This window comes from Cordyceps javanica, chromosome 1 (assembly GCF_051103115.1).
Source record: "Cordyceps javanica chromosome 1, complete sequence".
Taxonomy (NCBI): Eukaryota; Fungi; Ascomycota; class Sordariomycetes; order Hypocreales; family Cordycipitaceae; genus Cordyceps; species Cordyceps javanica.
The window spans coordinates 2,428,959-2,448,546 of record NC_139295.1 but is presented as its reverse complement, the minus strand read 5'-3'; the positions used below and the strand labels follow the sequence as shown (position 1 = coordinate 2,448,546).

General features: G+C 55.3%; 7 protein-coding genes across 7 annotated transcripts; 1 reads left to right on the top strand and 6 right to left on the bottom strand.

Annotated features, from left to right (window-relative positions):
- Positions 1-244: 244 nt before the first annotated feature.
- On the bottom strand, positions 245-1,643 carry V2A60_000737 (major facilitator superfamily domain-containing protein; the record flags this gene model as incomplete). The annotated part of the gene is made up of 5 exons (XM_083252104.1): positions 245-903; positions 951-1,039; positions 1,105-1,231; positions 1,317-1,345; positions 1,417-1,643. 5 exons carry the CDS (start codon positions 1,641-1,643, stop codon positions 245-247), a joined length of 1,131 nt encoding a protein of 376 aa, XP_083108230.1.
- Positions 1,644-2,611: 968 nt separating this feature from the next.
- On the bottom strand, positions 2,612-5,449 carry V2A60_000736 (Zn(II)2Cys6 transcription factor; the record flags this gene model as incomplete). The annotated part of the gene is made up of 5 exons (XM_083252103.1): positions 2,612-3,233; positions 3,303-3,641; positions 3,730-4,043; positions 4,177-5,031; positions 5,282-5,449. 5 exons carry the CDS (start codon positions 5,447-5,449, stop codon positions 2,612-2,614), a joined length of 2,298 nt encoding a protein of 765 aa, XP_083108229.1.
- A 1,067-nt stretch (positions 5,450-6,516) lies between these two features.
- On the bottom strand, positions 6,517-8,466 carry V2A60_000735 (Zn(II)2Cys6 transcription factor domain-containing protein; the record flags this gene model as incomplete). The annotated part of the gene is made up of 3 exons (XM_083252102.1): positions 6,517-7,407; positions 7,689-8,321; positions 8,407-8,466. The coding sequence occupies 3 exons, from the start codon at positions 8,464-8,466 to the stop codon at positions 6,517-6,519; spliced, it is 1,584 nt and encodes a 527-aa protein (XP_083108228.1).
- A 2,323-nt stretch (positions 8,467-10,789) lies between these two features.
- Positions 10,790-12,579, top strand: V2A60_000734 (Elongator subunit ELP3; the record flags this gene model as incomplete). The annotated part of the gene is made up of 2 exons (XM_083252101.1): positions 10,790-11,090; positions 11,150-12,579. 2 exons carry the CDS (start codon positions 10,790-10,792, stop codon positions 12,577-12,579), a joined length of 1,731 nt encoding a protein of 576 aa, XP_083108227.1.
- A 373-nt stretch (positions 12,580-12,952) lies between these two features.
- On the bottom strand, positions 12,953-14,320 carry V2A60_000733 (metal-dependent hydrolase family protein; the record flags this gene model as incomplete). Its single annotated transcript, XM_083252100.1, has 1 exon — positions 12,953-14,320. One exon carries the CDS (start codon positions 14,318-14,320, stop codon positions 12,953-12,955), a length of 1,368 nt encoding a protein of 455 aa, XP_083108226.1.
- Positions 14,321-15,028: 708 nt separating this feature from the next.
- Positions 15,029-16,669, bottom strand: V2A60_000732 (uncharacterized protein; the record flags this gene model as incomplete). Its single annotated transcript, XM_083252099.1, has 1 exon — positions 15,029-16,669. One exon carries the CDS (start codon positions 16,667-16,669, stop codon positions 15,029-15,031), a length of 1,641 nt encoding a protein of 546 aa, XP_083108225.1.
- Positions 16,670-17,181: 512 nt separating this feature from the next.
- On the bottom strand, positions 17,182-17,961 carry V2A60_000731 (NUDIX hydrolase; the record flags this gene model as incomplete). Its single annotated transcript, XM_083252098.1, has 1 exon — positions 17,182-17,961. One exon carries the CDS (start codon positions 17,959-17,961, stop codon positions 17,182-17,184), a length of 780 nt encoding a protein of 259 aa, XP_083108224.1.
- Between the last annotated feature and the right edge of the window lie 1,627 nt (positions 17,962-19,588).

The window sequence follows — 19,588 nt, the reverse complement described above, 5'->3', positions numbered from 1 at the left end:
CCAGGAAACAAGCCTCCACAGAAAACCAACGGGTTTCCCTTTTTCTGAAAAAAGATGATAAAAAATAGCTAGGATCGCAAATTGCAGCCTCCGTGTCCTCTTGAGCCTCTCAAAAAATCCGTCCGAGACCAAGGTGGCACGTTCTCCCGAATGCCACTTTCCTTTCTTTGCTCTCGTCTTTCTCTCTCTCCCACTTTCTCTCTCTCTCATACACGTAATTTGTCGACAGGTGCGGGTTTATAATTTACAGAAGATCGCGGCGGACAAACTCGTCGTAGAGAGCCTTGCCGAGACCGGCGGGGGAGCGCTCGACGATGACGCCGGCACCCTCGAGGGCGGCAATCTTGGAGTCGGCGCCGCCCTTGCCGCCGGAGACGATGGCACCGGCGTGACCCATGCGGCGGCCGGGAGGGGCAGAGATGCCGGCGATGAAGGAGACGACAGGCTTGCCGCCGTTGACGGTGTTGTTCTGCTTGAGGAACTCGGCGGCGTCCTCCTCGGCGGCGCCACCAATCTCGCCAATCATGATGATGCCGTCCGTGTTCTCGTCCTTGAGGAAGACGTTGAGGCAGTCGATGAAGTTGGTGCCCGAGAAGGGATCACCGCCAATGCCAACGACGAGCGACTGGCCGAGGCCAGCCTGCGTGGTCTGGTTGACGGCCTCGTAGGTCAGCGTGCCGGAGCGCGAGACGATGCCGATGCGGCCGCGCTTGTGGATGAAGCCGGGCATGATGCCAATCTTGCACTGGCCGGGAGCGATGATACCGGGGCAGTTGGGGCCAACGAGGCGCGTCTTGCTCTGGGTCTTGAGCATGTCGGTGATGCGGACCATGTCTGTACGCAACGGCAGAGACGCCGGGTTAGCTGTCGGTCCATTCTTGGAAGGTTCGTGTCGGTTCGCAACTGCGTTAATTTGCGGTGGGGAGGTGAAGAGGAGAGAGCGACTTTACCATGCTGAGGAATGCCTTCGGTGATGCAGACGGCCAGAGGAATCTCGGCCTGGAGCGCCTCCTCGATACCGGCGGCGGCCAGAGGGGGGCTGAGGGTCTTGGTTAGCGATACGGCGCTCAATTGGGGAATGTGGAGATGCGAATGCGCACGTACGGAACAAAGAGGGCGGTGGCAGTGGCGCCAGTCTCCTTTACACCCTCAGAGACGTTCTTGAAGACGGGAAGGTCGAGATGGGTCTGGCCGGCCTTCTTGGGGTTGGTGCCACCAACAACCTTGGTGCCTATGCGTTCATGGTCAGCAATGTCGACGACCTTTGGACCGATGCGTCGCGCATCGTCGCCTTTATTGCAATCGTGTTACCGTACCGTACTCGATGGCCTGCTGGGCGTGGAAGCTATACACGGGGCGAGTCAGCGTTCTGGTTCCGGGGCAGCCGTTGGAGCAGATGGCGCGCGTTGTGCGGACGGCGGCCATGGGCTGGCGTCGACGCCAATCAGCTGCGGTGTGATGGTGCCAAAGGGAAAGACGTACGTTCCCTGCTTGCCGGTGAAGCCCTGGAAGAGGACCTTGGTGTCGCCATTGATGCGCAGGTTGTCGACCGTCTTGGAGTAGGGAGACGAGGAGGAGCTGTATGAGCGGCTCGAGACCTGACGGAGGGCCGAGCGAGCGGCGGATCTGGGAATGGCCTGCATTGCGGAGAGGGCTTGGAAAGAGGAGGTCAAAGGAGGAAGAGGAAGAATGCGAAAAGGAAAAGAGGGAATGGGGGAAAACAATGCAGATGCACGGATGGGACAGCGAAGAGGTTGTATGTGATTTGTGTGGTTGTGTTGTCGTGGTACGGGATGAAAGGGAGCTTTTTTGGTGGTTTTTTTTGGGGGGTGAGAAGCTGTCTGGTTGGCTGGAACAGGGGGTGCTAGTTACTTGGTGCAAAGCTGGGACAGTGGACGTCTGGTACTGGACTTGGGGGGAGGGACCTTGTTGGTTTTCGTGAGCGTATTGAACTGTTTTGACGTGGTCATTTCTTTTTTTTTTTTTTTCCCTCTTCTTCTTCTACTCCTTGCCCTTGCTTTCCGCTTACTTTTTATTTTTTTGTGCAATTCTTTTCTTTTCTTTTCTGGACAGCGAGTCGTGCTCGGGTGCTACCGGCCCCAACGTATTGCAAAACGGCGAATCAGTTTTCCCGATCATTTTCGTGCGTGGGCCATTGGCGGCTCTGTGTTTGCTGCCCAGTCAGCAGTCTAGTCTAATAAGTACAGTGGGGTGCCCACTGCACCCCCCATGCTTCAGAGGGGCCGTGGAAAGTCTCCCAACCCACCGCGCACGGTGAGCCTCATCCATCATCCCTGACTGGTTTGAAGCTATTACAAACCGCAAAACAGGCATCGCGACAAAAGAACGGCAGCCGTCGTTGGTGGTAGATTGCGGCATGGAGTCAATTACACGGCATTGATCCGTCATACTGATGTGGTTTCTTGACTTTGATCGTTTACATGTTGTCAGTTCCTCGACGCGGGACTGAGCCTCTCCAAACGCCCCTAACATGCTAGCAATTTAGGCCCGGGAGGTCGACGCATCTCCAAAGCCGTGATAACAGCATCATCATCTCATTGTCGTCATCATCGTCATCATCCAGTCCTTCTCTCCAAATCGCCATACCGTGTCATCGCCTTTTCGTCAACTTGTCGCCATCACCTTCACCACCGCCCACATTCAAATGCGCGTAGCTCTCCACCAGCTTTCCCAGCACCTTGGACTCCAAGTCCTCCTTCCTCTTCACCACGCTCACCGGCCAGTGACTGCGCACCACCTGCAGCATCTCCTGCGGCTCCTCCCGCTCGCTGCTCTGCCCGTCGCCGGCCCCGCCATCGTCGAGGCTCAGCACCCGCCGAAGCAGGACCAGCTCCGCGCGCCGCATCTTGCCGCGCAGCACGCGCCACAGCACCTCAGCCAGGTAGTGGTTGTGCCGCTGGTCGTGCAGGCCCTTAGCAATGAGCATCACCGTCGCCCGCAGCTCCTCGAGCGCCGCATCGTCCTCATGCTCGCCCTCGGTCGCTCCCGCCGCCGCTATCCGCTCAAGGCAGTCCTCCGCCACCAACATGAACGGGACTACGATGAATAAGTCCATCGACTCGTACCCGTGCCGTAAAAAGTAGATCCGCATCAGCGTGTGCATATACTTGCGTGATGATGCCACGACTTCCTCTGGCGTGTGTTGGTACGGCGCGACGGCGGCGTCGAGGAGAGGCGCGTAGATGCTCAGTAGTAAGTGATAATAGTACATGCTGTGACGGGTGTTAGTGACTGCCATGGCCTCTTTTGATTAGAGTATTCCCACGCCCGCCGGGACTCACTGTAGTTGCAGTTGTGCTGGTAGCACGATATTTCTGGGATCCAGCGATTCAGGCAAGAGCTCGAACCAATGCTGCAGTTTGCGCCGTAGTCCCTCAGCCTTGAAATGATTCACGCCTAGAGACGAGCCGTACGCCTCCCTGCAAAACTCATTCATAATAATACGAAACTGCGTCTTTCTCTCAAACAAGAGCTCAAAGTGCAGCGAGATGAGTGTCGGGCTTGACGGGTACCTTGCCCACAGCTGGCCGTACCAATCTGGGTCTTCTGACGCGTCCGGCAGCGGGCATTTTGGGACCTCCTCGACAAGAGGCGTGTGCATAAACGAAAACGCCACAAGACTGTTGCAGAGAAGAAGAAATAAATCGACAAGAGGAAGAATTAGCACTTTGTGAGCTGCCAGTGGTCACCTCGCGTCATAATACGTACGTTTCCCAGTTGTATAGCGTCCAGGCGGTAAAAGCCTTGCCTCGCTGGGTGCGCGCAGGCTCCGTCGCGTCCGGGCCGTCCATGATGCCCAGCTCGCGTGCGAGCGCCACGCTACGGATGCGGTACGCCTGGCCGACCTCGTCGAGGCCGGAAAGGTTGTAAAAGACGCTGAATAGGATCCCCGCCTGCACCGTCGTGACGTGCGGCTTGCCCGCCACCAGCTCCCACAGGCGGCGCGCCTCGGCGAGGAAGCGGTACGCCAGAGTCTCGGGATTCCAGTACTCTGCTCGCTTTGGTAGCTTCGGGTTGCAGACCTAGATAATGAAGAAGAAGGAAAAGAAAGCAACACGCATCAGCAATTACGGAACCTTGCTATTAACCCGCCGCACGCCGCGCACCACGCAACACCCATGCGCGCCCCCTCGAACGTTTATCTTGGTTGCTTACCGAAGCATACGCGAGCACAATGTTCACCAGCAGCGGTGAGCAAAACTCGGTTCGGCCCGCCGCCAGGTCCTCGAGGAAGTAGTCCTTGTGAAACGCCGAGGTGAACTGGTACTCGCAGCGGAAAAATACCTCGAGAAGCTCCCGCATCAGCGCGTCGTCGTCGCACACCCGCGTCCACGGCGCCATCTGAACGTCCGTGAGGCGCGGCTCCAGCAGCTGCGCCGCGTGAAACGGGCTCAGATACAGGGTGTCGTGACTGGGCCCTGCCGCGTTGTCCGTTTCTCCTGCCGGCGGCGAACCGGCATCGCCTCGCTGCTGCTGCTGCTGCTGCTGCTGCCGCCATCGTCTTTCGGGCACCAGTAGTCGCCGTCTGCCGGCGCCGGCACCGTCGTCGTCGAAGGAGCTGGCGGAGACGGCCGGAGACGACAGCGAGGACGGCGAGGACGACGAAAAGGACAATGCGGGCAGCGCCGACGTGACCTCGTACAGGAGCGTGTCGAGATACGGGTTGTCCCCGCCGCAGCTGGCAGGCATCTCGGCGCGGTACGGGAAGACGTAGCGGAGGCGCGTCTCGGGCGTGACGGCCATCTGCAGCAGCGCGTCGCCGGCCGTGAGCTGGTTGAGGATGGCGGCGAGCGGCGCGCCGGCGCGGAGGCGGGCCAGGACGCCGTGCGCGTCCCGCTCGGGGAGCCGGCGCAGCAGCGCCACCACCTCCTCGTGCTCGCCCGCGCGCGCGCGCAGCGCCCGGTACCCGCGTCGGAGCGCCTGCGCCTCCGTCTCGCCGGGCCGGGCCGAGTAGCGGCATTCAATCTGCCGCAAGGCACATCGCCGACAAGTAGGTCTGTCACCGGAGCACTGTATCGGTTGTGTGTTTCAGTATTCATGTGTCTTTTCTCTTTTTTCCTTTCTTTTCTCGCAAGACGCCACCACCCGCTTCTCGGCTACTCCAAAACACGCCCTCTTCCTTGCTTTGCCGCCCCCTTGCCTCCTTTTCTTTCCCCGTCGCGACGGGTGGCGAAGTTGATGGGTCCAGAAAAAGACAAAAAAGAAAAAAAAAAATGAAAATGAGGAAAGGGGCCTAAAAGCGTTATCCAGCGTAGCTTACCTTGGTCTTGTGCTTTCGACAGCCATCACAGGCTGCGGCTGTGTGAGGCGGCTTCGGCATCGGGCCTCGCCTGTCCACGCGCGAGCCGTCGTGTTTCCTGGCCGCCGGCAGCAGTGGCCGCGGAGGACGGTACTGCTGCGGCTCCGCCGCCGCCGGCTGCTCCGTCATTGATGTGCTTTCAAGGTGCGATTCCGTTGCTGCTGCTGCTGCTGTGCGTGCGGCCCATCGTTGTTCGTGAACCGATGGATGGGCAAAAACTTGAGATGGGAAAAGAAATTCCGCATCCGTTTTCCAAATCGGTTAGAAGCTTATTGTTGTTAGTCGTCTAGCCCAGCCGCCTCACTGACGTCATTCTTGCTTTGGCCTTTGAAGTTTGTTTTCCTCTTTTCCTTGCATCTGATTGCCGTTGTCAAGAAGCGAAGAAAAAAAAAAAAAAAAAAAAAAGAGACCTCGGCGGATGGCGAGAATCGAGTGTAGACGTTACTCGTCGGGCTATCTTTTTTTCCTGTCAGAGTATGTATACACAATCCGTTTTTACCGGAGCCGGCTCCGGGCGTTGCTGCCCAGCTTGTGAGGCGGAGCAAAAAAGGGATCCTCTGCAGCCAGCATCAACCACCAATCACGGCAGGTAATTGATCAATAGTAATCCTTGCAGCGTTGCACCGCGTCGCATGGTCATGCAAGCATACGCACAAATCTTGTGTGTACGTGGGAGAGCTTCTGCATCGCAAGCCGCTGATCCAACGTTCGAGTGAAGGGGCGAAAGGCTTAAATACCTCCTCGTGGCGGAGAAGCCCTGCACTGGCCTACCATATTCGACAAGTGCTCGATCCTGCTGTTTCAGAATGTCATGCAATTAAATCATGGTCAATCTAGAGCGAAACGGGTGTATGAGAGTTGCTGCAGCTCGTCATAATCGATGCAGAGATTTTACCGAGTCCCTTGTGCCTTCCAAAAAAAAAAAAAAAAGCAAAGCGGCATAATACAAGCGTTTGTGAATTCCCGTAGTTGTTTCCTATTATATCTATGACATCCTTCCTGTATCATTCATCATTTCGTGAGGCCATCTACGGCCAAGTTATGTATCGCAGTCCAATCCAGAAAAGCCAGGCAGAAGAAATAAAAGTCAAGAAACAAGAAACAAAGGCGCATCGCCATGAAGTCGCAGAGATGACAAATAGCTAGATTTACACACAATAAGAAAACGCCGCGCGCCGAAAACCCTCGGACCACAATCAGAACCACCCCAGCCCATGACTTATTCTGGGACCATTGATGTTGGTCACCAACGGTGGTAGTTGGCCGCCGAGAATCCGCCGCAACAGCTGGCCTATGGGGACGCCCATGATTGGAACCTTGTACAGGCTCTGAAGTATCTCGACCTCGCTGCCCAGGATGCAAAATGCGGCGGGGTGTAAGTAGTACCGTAGCATCACAGCCATCGACATAACCCCTGCCGCGGAGTGCGCGACGCCCGCATCGGGGGTGAAGAAGAAGCCCATGGCGTACACTTCTCGCGTTGCGTAGCTGGCCGACTCCCACAGGTAGTGCTCAGTGGCGGACACGCTGGCCGTCGATGCTGTCGAGGCAGAAGAGGGCGAGTTGGCGTCGTCGTAATCGTACGAGTTGGTCATTGATCCTGGCGTACTGGCGGCCGCACCCGCTCCATAAGTTGCGTACCAACCCGGCGGTCGTTCTGGAATGCGCTCCGCGCCCTGTCGCGAACTGAAGAAGCTTTTGATGCACGCTACCATGCCCGCCGTAAACCAGTAAATCACCGTCATGTGGTGGAACGCAAACTCGGCGTCGTTTCTTGGCGGCTCTAGAGGCCCAATATTCGCAAAGCAGTCAAAGCGCTGGAGGGAGTCGCCGCGGTCGGCAGCCCAGGCATCGAGGTCTGCGCGCACTTCATTGCAGCGACTCATGATGAGCATCTCGAGGTCTTGTCGTCGGCCTAGATCAGTACAGACTTTGAACTCTTCTATGTACTCGAGGATCTCGGGAATGTCTTGCAGTAAGTCTATGAGCTCATCTTTAACCGCCTTGGGGTGCTTCTTCCACGGGATCTTATCCCATGCAGGGCTAGCAAAAGGGGAGCGTTTACGCTGGCCCATGGACAGCATGACCTAGGATTTATTAGCCAGCGAATGAGGCGGAGCAGATTTGTAAAAAAAAAAAAAAAAAAAAAAAAAGTACCATGTTGATTCGGGCATCAGAATACAGTTGATGTGCTGGACCCGAGGCGAATGCCGAAGGGCCTCGTGCCAGAAATATGGCTTGCTGTCCTTGATTGTGACCTCGCCAAGCCAAAGGCTCGGGCGTGTCTTTCTCTTTAGAAATGAATAACAACTGCAATAGACTGTCAGTGACTACATTTTTTCTAAGGTCAGTGGCAATGCACGCTCACCTCAAAGGTGGCCATTATGCGAGCCGCCGTCAGCAGTCCGTCGCGCTTATACCAGTTGGTTCTCTGCAAGCCCTTGACCATTTCCATTACGGAACTGTTGTAGGCCTGAATGCCTTTGACTTGGAGTTGCTTGTCGTTGTGCAGAGTGGCAATAATGGCGCTGGAAGTGGCCATAGCGGCGGACCTGACAGCTGGATCCGTCTCATATAGAGGGCCGATGTGCTTGGTCCAGCCCATCGAGGCAAAGTTCATAGCCGCGGCCGATGGTATTGTTGTCCCTGCGGCGAGCAAAGTCGAGCCAAAGTAGCCCATGTAGAGCTGCTCGCGGGCCGAGCGGGCCAGATGAACTGGCAGCAGTATGTCGGCCGAGCGGGCCGCGTCATCGGCACCATCAGCCATCCACGCCGACTCGGGGCTACTGCCATCTGGTGTGGACGAGTCGTCATGGAGAATTAATTGACGCTCTTGTGACAGTTCTGGATGTTGCTGTTGCTGTTGTTGCTGTCTCTGTCGTATTTGCAGTTTGGGGCGGTTGTCTACTGTCCGATTGACCCAGACCAGGCCATCGGTATACCCCTCACATTCTATGCCGGCCTTTTCACACTTGAGGCAGGTAGGCGCAGTTTTGTCACACTGGTGTGCGCGCGGAAAATTAGTACACTCATTCGGAAAACACATGGTTTCCTCTAGCCACTTGGCTTCTAGAAAATCGGCATACCTTTTTCTTTCGGCGGCGGCAGGTGAGGCACGAGACTGATCTGGTGGGTATGCCAACCATTTTTGGGGTGGCTCGCTCGCCTGCCCCGACGCATCAACAATAGTTCAGACGGGTGCTGATGGCGAGACACGATGAATGGCGAAGTGCGTGGAGGTAGAGTGAGATGCAGAGTGATATGAGCCAGACAGACGGTATTGCAGCTCGGCGACGACGTCAACGGCGTTGCGGAAAACGGACCATGACATTGGAGGAGTGAGATCCGACCATTTCCCGACAGAAGACACCCCGATGGCGCGTGTTTTTTTTTTTTTTGTGCCTTGCAAGGTTGAACTGAGACAGGCTAATAAATTGCCCAACGCTGCAAGATTTGGACCCCAAAAAGTCCGACTCGTTTACAACTGCCGTGGTCCTTTTTTTTTTTTCCTAATGGCCGACCACCTACCTATTTCGTCCCGTCGGTCATTGTGGACGGTACCGGATCGCAAAAACAGCCGACATATGCCGATACGAGGGGTACACATCCCCTCCACATCGTCTTTGGGATGCAGGTTTCGAAGAGAGTATGATATAAGTTTCTATTAAGATTGCGGGTTTCCCCCGGCAAGTGGCTTGTGGAGCACCTCTGCAGACGCTGCAGACGACTCACACTGTCGCCGCCCAGCTAAATAGGTACTAGGGGCTGGGGTAGCTGTTCAGCTCGTGGCGAGCTGGGCCGTTTAGGTGCGTCCTATCAGTGTCGTATCTGGCCCTGACTGATACGACTGGCGCAATAGAGTCGCGCTGGCGAGTCGATTTGGGTGCGAAGTGTTGTCCATTGGCGGGTTTATGTCTAACTGGCGTCTCTCACACTATGTAGGTTCGCCTGAGCGCGGCAGCGTGGAACGACTCATTTTTATCCACCACTTCCGCTGTAATGCCATCTCGGCGATACTTTGGGTCATGCAGCCGTCATAGCCGAATGCATCCTGAAAGACTTTGTGAACGAGTATGACTGATGAGAGCTGCTATGACGTTGTAAAATGTAGACCGCTGCACCCCTCAGTTTAGTGAATTGCTGTACGCTGAATGTACGAGGACCAGACCCCTCGAAAAGGTAACTAACTAGCAGCCAGGCTCGACCGGCCCGGAAGGTAAACCCCAACTCGTCGAAATGGCATCGGTTCTCATCGTTCGTTATCGTCAGGTAACTATGGAGAGGATAGTGATTGGTAGCAAAAACGAAGTAAACAGAGAAAAGTAAGCGAAACTTGCAACCGTGATACCGCAATGGGCAAGCGAGTGTGTGCCTGGCCATTTTCGACTACCAGTATCCTCGTGGTGGCGTAGCACATACCCATGGGCCGTTATCGTTAGCACGATCTGAGACACTATTAGCGTGAGGCTTTCCAAATTACACCACAACTGAGACTTTATGACTGTCAGAATTGTGAGTAGCCCTCGATTTCGGGAGAGACAAATTTGAATGTCTGAGGGCACCAAGCAGAATGACCGCTGCACGCGGAAGCAAGATTCTGTATACGACGAGGAAGTGTTCGAAAGCCGCTGTCGATTTGTATCCTGACCAGATTTGTCAAGCAATATCTACGTCAATTTTTGCGAAAAGTCGCACGGCAAAACCCCTCCGGTTGGTCAACCTTTGAACTATATATTGCGTCTGGCGACATCGTACTACTCATAGACTCTGTCTCGAGCAATTGGGCTCGATGTAGCGGTCTAGGTTCAAACATTAGCAAAGCACAGAATGCTTCCTTACAGCCCCCAAGTCACCAGAACAGTAGAGTTATCCGAGGCTTTTATGATAGCTCACGAGTTCTATAGTAGCAATCGCAGCCTATGCGCTATGATCGAGAACAAGCCTGAACGTCACTTGGTGGCAACAGCTTGAGCTTCTCACAGCCCAGCTATTGGCCCTTAAAGGCGGACTGTGCCGGCTGAAGAAGATAAGAAGACTCTTTCACAAATCGTCCTGAAAGGGTCTTGAGTGTCATGGCTCCGTATATGAAGCGCCATGCCGCATCGATGGAGCGGCGATGGCTGCGGATCGGTAGATGGCAAACGGCCGAAACGCCTTGTAGATAGCGGTGGTGCTGTGCCACAGCGTCATGGGTGCGCCACGGACACCACACCAGCCACACGCCCTGTCACTGAAGGCGACCACTGTAGCTGGTGCCCCGCAAGACCCTCGCAGCGCACTTCACAGCGGGTATACCAGTAGATACAGCGCTCTTACAGGGCATTCTGCTGACACAACAGCCCCACGCTACTGGCCCATGCTTGCCCCACCTTAGAACATCCCGCCATCTCAACTTCAAAAAAAAGATTCAAACAGTCAAAAATCCGGGCAGTCGCATTCTGGTCGTCACCAACATCGCAAAAACCCATCATGGCGACCGCTACAGTCACTGTAACGGCTGCGGCCACGACCAAGAAAAAGGGTGCCGACCTTGCCCCCGAGAGCGAGCGGTACCTACGGTGCTGTGCCGACGTCGCCAATGCCCTTATCGAGGACCATGAGGCTACCAAGAATGGTCGTCCCAGTCGCGACATCAACCTCAACAGCCTGCGCAACAAGATGTCCAAGAAGCACAAGTTGACAAATATCCCACCCCTTACGGCTATCATTGCCGCCATTCCCGAACACTACAAGAAATATATCCTCCACAAGCTCATCGCCAAACCCATCCGTATGTGTCTCACTCGCACAGGCTCTACACCCAACAGTAAAATGGCTAATATGCCGCAGGTACCTCATCTGGTATTGCAGTCGTCGCCGTCATGTGCAAGCCTCATCGCTGTCCTCATATTGCTTACACCGGCAATATCTGCGTCTATTGCCCTGGCGGCCCCGACTCCGATTTTGAATATAGCACACAGTCCTACACAGGTTACGAACCCACCTCGATGCGAGCCATTCGCGCGCGATACGACCCTTTTGAGCAAGCTCGTGGCCGTGTGGACCAGCTCAAGTCGCTTGGCCACTCGGTCGACAAGGTCGAATATATCATCATGGGCGGCACCTTCATGTCACTGCCAGAGTCATATCGCGAAGATTTCATCTCCCAGCTGCACAATGCCCTCAGCGGTTACCAGACATCAAATGTTGACGAAGCTGTTGAGGCCGCCGAGATGAGCAATGTTAAGTGCGTCGGAATTACAATCGAGACACGCCCAGATTACTGCCTGCAGCCTCACCTGTCCGACATGTTGCGCTACGGCTGTACCCGTCTGGAGGTTGGTGTGCAGTCACTCTACGAAGATGTCGCCCGCGACACCAATAGAGGCCATACTGTTGCTGCAGTGGCTGAGACATTTTGTCTGTCAAAGGATGCGGGTTTCAAGGTTGTTAGCCACATGATGCCCGATTTGCCCAATGTCGGCATGGAGCGCGATCTCGACCAGTTCCGAGAGTACTTTGAGAACCCCGCGTTCCGAACTGACGGTCTCAAAATCTACCCTACCCTCGTTATCCGTGGCACTGGCCTCTACGAACTATGGCGAACCGGTCGCTACCAAAACTACACGCCAAATGGCCTGATTGATCTGGTCGCCCGCATTCTTGCGCTGATACCGCCATGGACACGAATTTACCGCGTGCAACGTGATATCCCCATGCCTCTCGTCACGTCTGGCGTTGAGAACGGTAACCTGCGGGAGCTGGCCCTCGCCCGTATGAAAGATTTTGGCACCACGTGTCGCGACGTCCGCACCCGCGAGGTCGGCGTCAATGAGGTCAAGAACAAAATCCGCCCCAATCAAATCGAGCTCGTGCGCCGAGATTACACCGCCAACGGCGGCTGGGAGACTTTCCTGGCGTACGAGGACCCCAAGCAGGACATTCTCGTCGGCCTTCTGCGACTCCGCAAGTGCACCGAAAAGTACACGTTCCGCCCAGAGTTGACGGCGCAGCCCACAAGCATGATTCGCGAGCTGCACGTCTACGGTACCGCGGTGCCCGTTCACGCCCGCGATCCTCGCAAGTTTCAGCACCAGGGCTTCGGCACGCTACTCATGGAGGAGGCTGAGCGCATCGCACGCGACGAGCACGGTAGTGATAAAATCAGCGTCATTTCCGGCGTCGGCGTGCGCAACTACTACAGGAAACTGGGCTACTGGCTTGACGGGCCGTACATGAGCAAGTGGCTCGATGGACGTCCTGGGCCGGTCGAAGAATAGACGGCTTGGACTTTCAAAAATAGAATTTGGTATTGGCGTTCAGGACCTGGGCTAGGGCGGCATTGCCGCGATACATGCAAATACATTATGACGTATACCAATGAGAATACAATATTCAATATCACACCCCTAACTTGTACACGTTTATATACTGTTGGGCCACATATTTCGGCATATTCATAGGAGAGAAACCTTTTCCTATGTATAGCTACAGCTCAAAATTATAAAAGATTGCGATACCCTGTTTGTCACTGCAGGCTTTGAATTTCTTGAACCTTAACATCGTCACACGAACTCCTTTGCTATGCACACATCTCTCTACGCCTAAGCCAATTACTCCGACCCTCCCATGCATCACTTCATTCACATTCACCTACTCGATCATGGCACTGCGAGCCTTTGTGTCCTCGGCAACTTCGCTCCAGCGGCTGGTATACACCCGTCCATTTTTCACGACCACCAGCACACTCTTCTCCGGCTCGTCCAGGATGCTCACATCCTCCAGAGGGTTCGAGTTGAGCACCAGCAGGTCCGCTGCGAAGCCCGCCTTGACCTGGCCCAGCGCATCCTCCTGCCGCAGCATGCGCGCCGCGTTGACCGTCGCGCCCTGCAGGACGACGGCGCTGCTCAGGCCCCGCGCGCGGAGGCCGAACTCGCGCGACTGCTCCGCCTGCAGCGGGCCGAGCAGGTCGGAGCCGTGGCAGATGGTCACGCCGGCGTCGTGCGCCAGGCGCAGCGAGGCGACGCCGCGCGCCAGGACCTGCTGGTTCTTGGCCTGGTTCTCGGGCGGCAGGAAGGCGCCGTACTTGGCCTCGCCCATGGCCTTGTACGTGATGAGCGTCGGCGTCAGCCAGACGTCGTTTTCGGCCATGAAACGCGCCGTGTCCGCGTCCATCAGGTTGCCGTGCTCGATGCCGCGGACGCCGTTGGCCACGGCGTGGCGGATCGCCCTCGGCGTGTAGGCGTGCGCCGTGACGTGCGTCCCGTAGCTCTCCGCCACGTCGGCGATGGCGCGGATCTCGGCCGCCGTGAACTGCGTGTTCTCGATGCGGTCCGTCGGGCTGGCGACGCCGCCGCCGACCATGATCTTGATGAAGTCGGCGCCCTGACGCAGCTGCTCCCGCGCGACGGCGAGGCAGGCCGGCACGCCGTCGGCGACGACGGAGATGGACGACTGCGCGCCGCACTGGCAGCAGTCGCCGCCCGTCTTGTCGTGCGCCTTGCGCACGTCGCCATGGCCGCCCGTCTGCGAGATGGCCTTGTTGGCGATGAAGACGCGCGGGCCGGGGAACACGTCGTCGGCGATGGCCTCCTTGAGCGCGAGCGTGGCGCCGCCCGTGTCACGCACCGACGTGAAGCCGCGGCTGAGCATCTGCTGGCACAGGAAAGGCTGCCGGAAGTACGAGACGGCCATGTCGCTCTCGTCAAAGCCGAGCGAGGCGGAACCGGCGACGGCGGTGAGGTGCACGTGGCAGTCAATGAGACCGGGGCACAGGTAGCGGCCGTCGAGATCGACCTCGATGACGCGGGACGAGGCCGCGAGGATCGGATATGTGTAGCTGTGCGTGTGCTGGACCGAGTCGATGAGCCCGTCGCGCAGGGTGACGGTCTGGAGCGGAATGATTGTGCCATTGGCGGTATCTACGACGTTGGTGTTGTGAAGGATGTAGATGTTCTGCGGAGGGAGCTTCCAAGGCTTCACGAGCGTCTCCGGGATGCCGTGTTGACTGGGCCGAGGCATTGCAGGCGACTCGGGCTGTAGAAACTGTTGAGCAACAGGTGCGTCACGAGTGGGAATCCGTCGAGTCATCACGACGTTGAATCAATCATTCGGCCAATTTCTATCAGAAGGCACTCGTAAAATGGAATCAAGCAGTTGCAGAATTTACCGGCGCCGGAGGAAGGAGAAAAGAATGACGACTGGTGGGCGTACAGATGTAAGTTCTGCGACTCCGCACCGGCGCCGGTACCCGTTCGCGGGGTAGCAAAGCCGCGGATCCTGCCCAGATATTGTCAGCTAGACTGAGACGTACATATATCAAAAAAGAAATAATAAACCGATACATGTAGTAGAGTAAAATATCCTGACCGCGGTCACAATCACTCTTTTTCCTATTTCGATTTAGTGGCTACTCTTTGGTAAATTTACAGACTGTTCCCAACATCGCGAAATCCGAATCATCTTTCTGGCTCTGTACATCGCCCAAATGATGCCATTCCCTTATCTGTTAATTTTTTGGTCGTTTCTCCTCTTCTTTTTCCTTGTTCTTGCTTTTCTTCTTCTTGTTCTTCTCCTCAATACACTTGACAGCGACCAATTTGTTCCATGGTCAAACCAATGAATCCTCTCCAGGCCTCACCATTCTAGTAAAATGGCCTTCCTTTCGCCTCTCGATAGCTGTTTGTGTCAAGCTATATATAGCCGGCCATTGCGCATAATTATGTTGCTCTAGTCAAGGTCAAGAAAGGCTTCGACATCCAGATCATCAAAACACCCGGCATTGCGCATCCAAATTTCGGCATTCTTTGATCCCAGGAAGGCGATTACAACCTCGTTTTCGTCTTGCGACGCGCTGAGCCATCCGGCACCGACTGCCTGATGTATGCTGTGAAGCCGTGCCGCCCCGTGAGGCGGCGTCTGCATGACAGTCTCCAACTGGACGTGCGACAGATTCGGGAAACGGCCCTCCGCGACTCGGGCCGCAAGATGCAGCATGTCATGCTGTCTGGTGCACGCATACATGAGTTCCAGGTGCAAGACCTGCACAGTGGGCGGCAAGATCCTCGTCAGGCACTGTGGCGGCACGGGCTGTCCGGACCCTTGATTTCGGCTGTCAGACTCCGGCTGGTCCGGGTGGCGGCTGTGACAGTATGCTGCCTCGTCTAGACGGAGAACCTGTAGATTACTGAATAGCGAGAGGTCTCGCAGACTGTCCGTGCCGCCATGTAGGTAAGGGAGGGAAGCGTTGTAGCGGAGGCCTAGGTCAACGAGCGTGTCGTAAAAGGGCTCGAGTATATTCAGAACACGAGATCCCGCAAGCATGTGGAAGTTGATATTAAATCCAGCAGTAAATTGGAAGCGGCGGAGGTTTGGCGCAATGCCGAGGAGTGTCTGAAGACCGGTGACGTTGCTACCAGACCCGTCGTCAGCTATCATACAGCTCTGCAAATGTATAGAGTGTAGAGAGTGCATGGTGGGCAATTGATCCAGAAAGAGGTCTGTATTTGACTGATGAGTAGCGCCGGCGCTCTGTTCTACGTCTCGGTCCGTGGACACGGCCATATCCTGCACTTGGTCAAGCACTAGCCTGCGCAAGTTGGGAGCGGCGACGAGGAACACGCGAATGCGCGGGTCATTCAAGACAAAGTCGGCGCCTCTCTCTGGAAAGAGAGTGAGGATCTGCAGGTTCGGCAAGCTTCCATCACTGCCGGCTGCACTGTTTTGCTTGGAAAAGTACGCTGCAGCGGTCAGGTCCGTGGCCCTGTGGGCGCCACGTCGGAGCCCAAGCGGGAAGCTCAGGTTCGTCAAGTTGTGCGTCAAAGACACAAGAACATCCCGCGTCAGTCTGTTAAACGCCACCTCGTCGGCGCAGCCTGCCGCCGTCGCCTCGTCCGCAGTCACCGTGCGGAACGTGCTTCGGCCCGGCTCGACGTCCCGCAGCATCTCGAATCGCCCTGGGCGGGCGACCATCAGCTCGGAGCCGCCGAGCGTCACCTTGCGCACCGACGCGGCGAGGGTCGGGCACTCGATGAGGGTGCGCAGGACGGCGAAGTTGCTGTCGTCCTTGGCCTTGCGATAGCCGCGCAGGCCGAACCGCAGCCAGAGGCTGTGCACGAGGAAGGCCTGCGCCGGGGCGCGCAGAGCGCGGCATGCCAGGCTGACGCTCTTTAGCGTCACCTTTCCGTCGTCCAGATCCGAGAGCTCGAGTTCGCCCGGTCGGGAGCAGTGTTTGCAGATGTAGCTGAGGATGAGCTCGAGAAGCTCCGTAGGTAGCGTCGCTAGCGTGGCACAGTGTGGTTCGACGGGCTGCTTGGCGGCTCGCGATTTGGCCCTCTGGCGCCAGTTTTGGTAAAGAGCTTTGAGCTCCATGACTATTTTGGTCCTACTGCCGTTCCTTTATGAGGGTGTATCTGTTCTTCATTGTCGAGCGCGGAGCAAGGTAAGCTTATCAAGTGGCAGCTAGAAGTATGCAGGGCTGGGCCCAGTGCTTGCGCTGATCGCGACACTTGTGCCATGAGGGGGCCATGCAGCACTGTCATGAGAAGGGATGGTTCAAGAACTAAAAGCAAAAAGTCTCCTGAGATGGAGCTTTTTAGCTGATTATGAGGAATATACAGTGGCATGCATGCCTCGTAGCCGCAGAATAGCACGGCTCATTGCGTATTATCGGCTTGTCGGACCAGCTTCGTCGAAATTAGAAGGCATGATGTTGATCTTCATTCGAGAATACTAAATACATACCATACATCCATTTCCGTTGGGATCAAAAAGAAGATATTGATCCACTGCGGCTATCACTCTATGCGAACTCCAATATCAGTCAATAAACTTGATTTCCGTCCGCCCCTTCTGTCATTGTACTCTTGCTTGTATTACACAATCTAAATGACGGGTAGCGGCAAAGCTCGATGTAATCTCGGTATCATTTCCGCAAAATGTGTATCATTTTCGGCATTGATCATCCCATGTCGGACAAAGAAATCAATCATGACAATCGCGCAACTGGGCTTGAACTCGTACCGTTTCAGGGCAGCTTTCGTCTCTTCGACGCTCAGCAACTTCACCCATTCGATACCCGGTTCTTCAGGCCGCAGTTCGACTTCTGGACTCACTTCGAGGTCGTAGACATACTGCACGCCGGGTTCAACTAGTCCGGACGCCAGCCCTGATCTGGAGTCTTTGATGTTGAACCAGGAAACCGTGCCAGCTGGAACAGCAGCCTCGGCCACGAGTCCCAGCTCTTCGCTCGCTTCACGCAACAGACATTCAAAGGGGGTCTCATCATGCTTGACGGCTCCGCCGACGGCATTGTCCAACAGTCCTGGGTATGTAGGCTTGTCTGCGGCGCGCTTGACGAGCCAGATGCCGTCAATCTGTCCCACCTCGTTTCGAACGAAAGCCGTTAACTGGGCACCTGTGGTAACGATCCCAAAATATGGTGCAATAGCTCTATCAATCGCAAAAGTAAATGGTGAGCCAATGACTGGAAACTTTTCGCCTGGCCAGTTGGACAGCTTTGCGAATGCGCCTGCGTCCTGCGCCGCGCTCAGCAGTCTGCTGATCGCAGTGGCACTCGCCGTGGCTAGCTGGGTTTTATCCTCAGGAACTAGAGAGATGGTACGAGACGACTTGTCTAGTTGAAACTCGGGTGTCCAAGGCATCTGAGCGACTGCAGTCGGAACGAGTAATCCGAAAGTGCGATCATCTCCTGGCAAGCAAAACCGCCACAAATCTGATACTGTGAATTGCGAGGTTTGATTCACTTCCCATTGATGATATGGAAAGCTGGAGAGTTAGCTTTGATCCTTTCAGTCTTGCTTGCTCTGTGTCATACTTATCACAGTCACTGATCACGTCCAAGAACGTCATCCTGGTTTTCAGTAAGCTCTGGAAACAGAGTTACTAGCAATCGGGGGGGGCTGTTCGGTGTTTTTCTTTACTTGAGAGTATCCATCTTTCCTTAGGCCATGGAACGAGAAGTGCGCGGGGTTTGTGCATATATAACGGGAGTCTTTCACAGGGTCAGCCTTGAGCTGGAGGGAAAATCTGCCTGGCCACATCAGGCTGCAGTCGACTGACACGGCAGCCTTAAAGGAACAAACGGTGTTCGAAAGTGTCTCCGGTATGTAAATTGGCCAAAGCTTCTCTAGTGTCACCTATTAGGGTTTCGTGCAGCAAACAGGCTAGTGACTGCATGGGAACATGAGACCATATGCCAGATCAGATGGACAACCACATAGAGGGTTTGCATACCTTGCTGTTGCCAGAGGTGGTCGCGAAGTCAAGTAAGTGATGGCGCATACAAGCCACTGTGCGCGCTCGGCGGGGTAAAAATATTTTTCTTTCTTGAACGAAACCTGCCATAGGAAATATACAGCCTTAAAACGTGCATTCCGTAATTGGCTGGATTTTGCTCTCGCTGTCCCCAACGTGTTATACCTGTATGTAAACGATTGCAGTCCCGGAAGACTTCAAATTGCTGTCAGGAAATATTGACGTCAGGCCGACTGCTTGGCGAATTGGCTGGCAAATCACACAAATGGATGTTTGCCATTTTGTGTAGAGTTAAAGAGATCTTGATCGGTCTTTTGAAACATTGTAGTTTCTTTGCCGCGATTGGCAATTTGCTGGGCTTCGTGATACGATGAATGCCTGGTCGCTGATGTGATGACTTCAAGGCAGCAAGCCATTGACACGAGGAAGATTACTTGTTTCCTAGTCCTGACTGTCCTTATCAATTCGCTACATTCGAGATCGATACCTTCACAGTGTCATGGCTGACTATACCTTGCCGAGGTTGGGACGAATTGCAACGCACCTTAATCTCGTAATGAGGGAAGGGTGTAAGCCATGATTGGAGGCAGAAGAGCTCTTAAGCACAGTCTATGCTTTAAAAGCCATTTAAAAAATCGGATTACTTTTCAAAAACTCTGAACATAGCAGAATTCGAGGCGCTGTATCCGCGCCAAGACGTACGCAGCCTTATCACGGCTGCACGGCACAGCACACTCCGCAAGTACTGATAGCACTCAACCGGATGGTCAGGATCAGCCCCGCTGTAAAATGCATTTGGGCGAGAATTCAGCATAGACATTGAAGTTGTACCTTAAACTCGATGGTAGGGGCGCAAAACGTGAGGCAGACGTGGTAGCCCAGACCAGTGGTATTGTGCTGTGGCGCACACCAAGTAATCTCCACAAGCCCAAATAGGAATGTCGGCTGTCTGAGTGGCGCTGAGCCATGCCAGCTGAGATGTTGGGGCGAACGCCAGGCTACCAAGAGAAATTT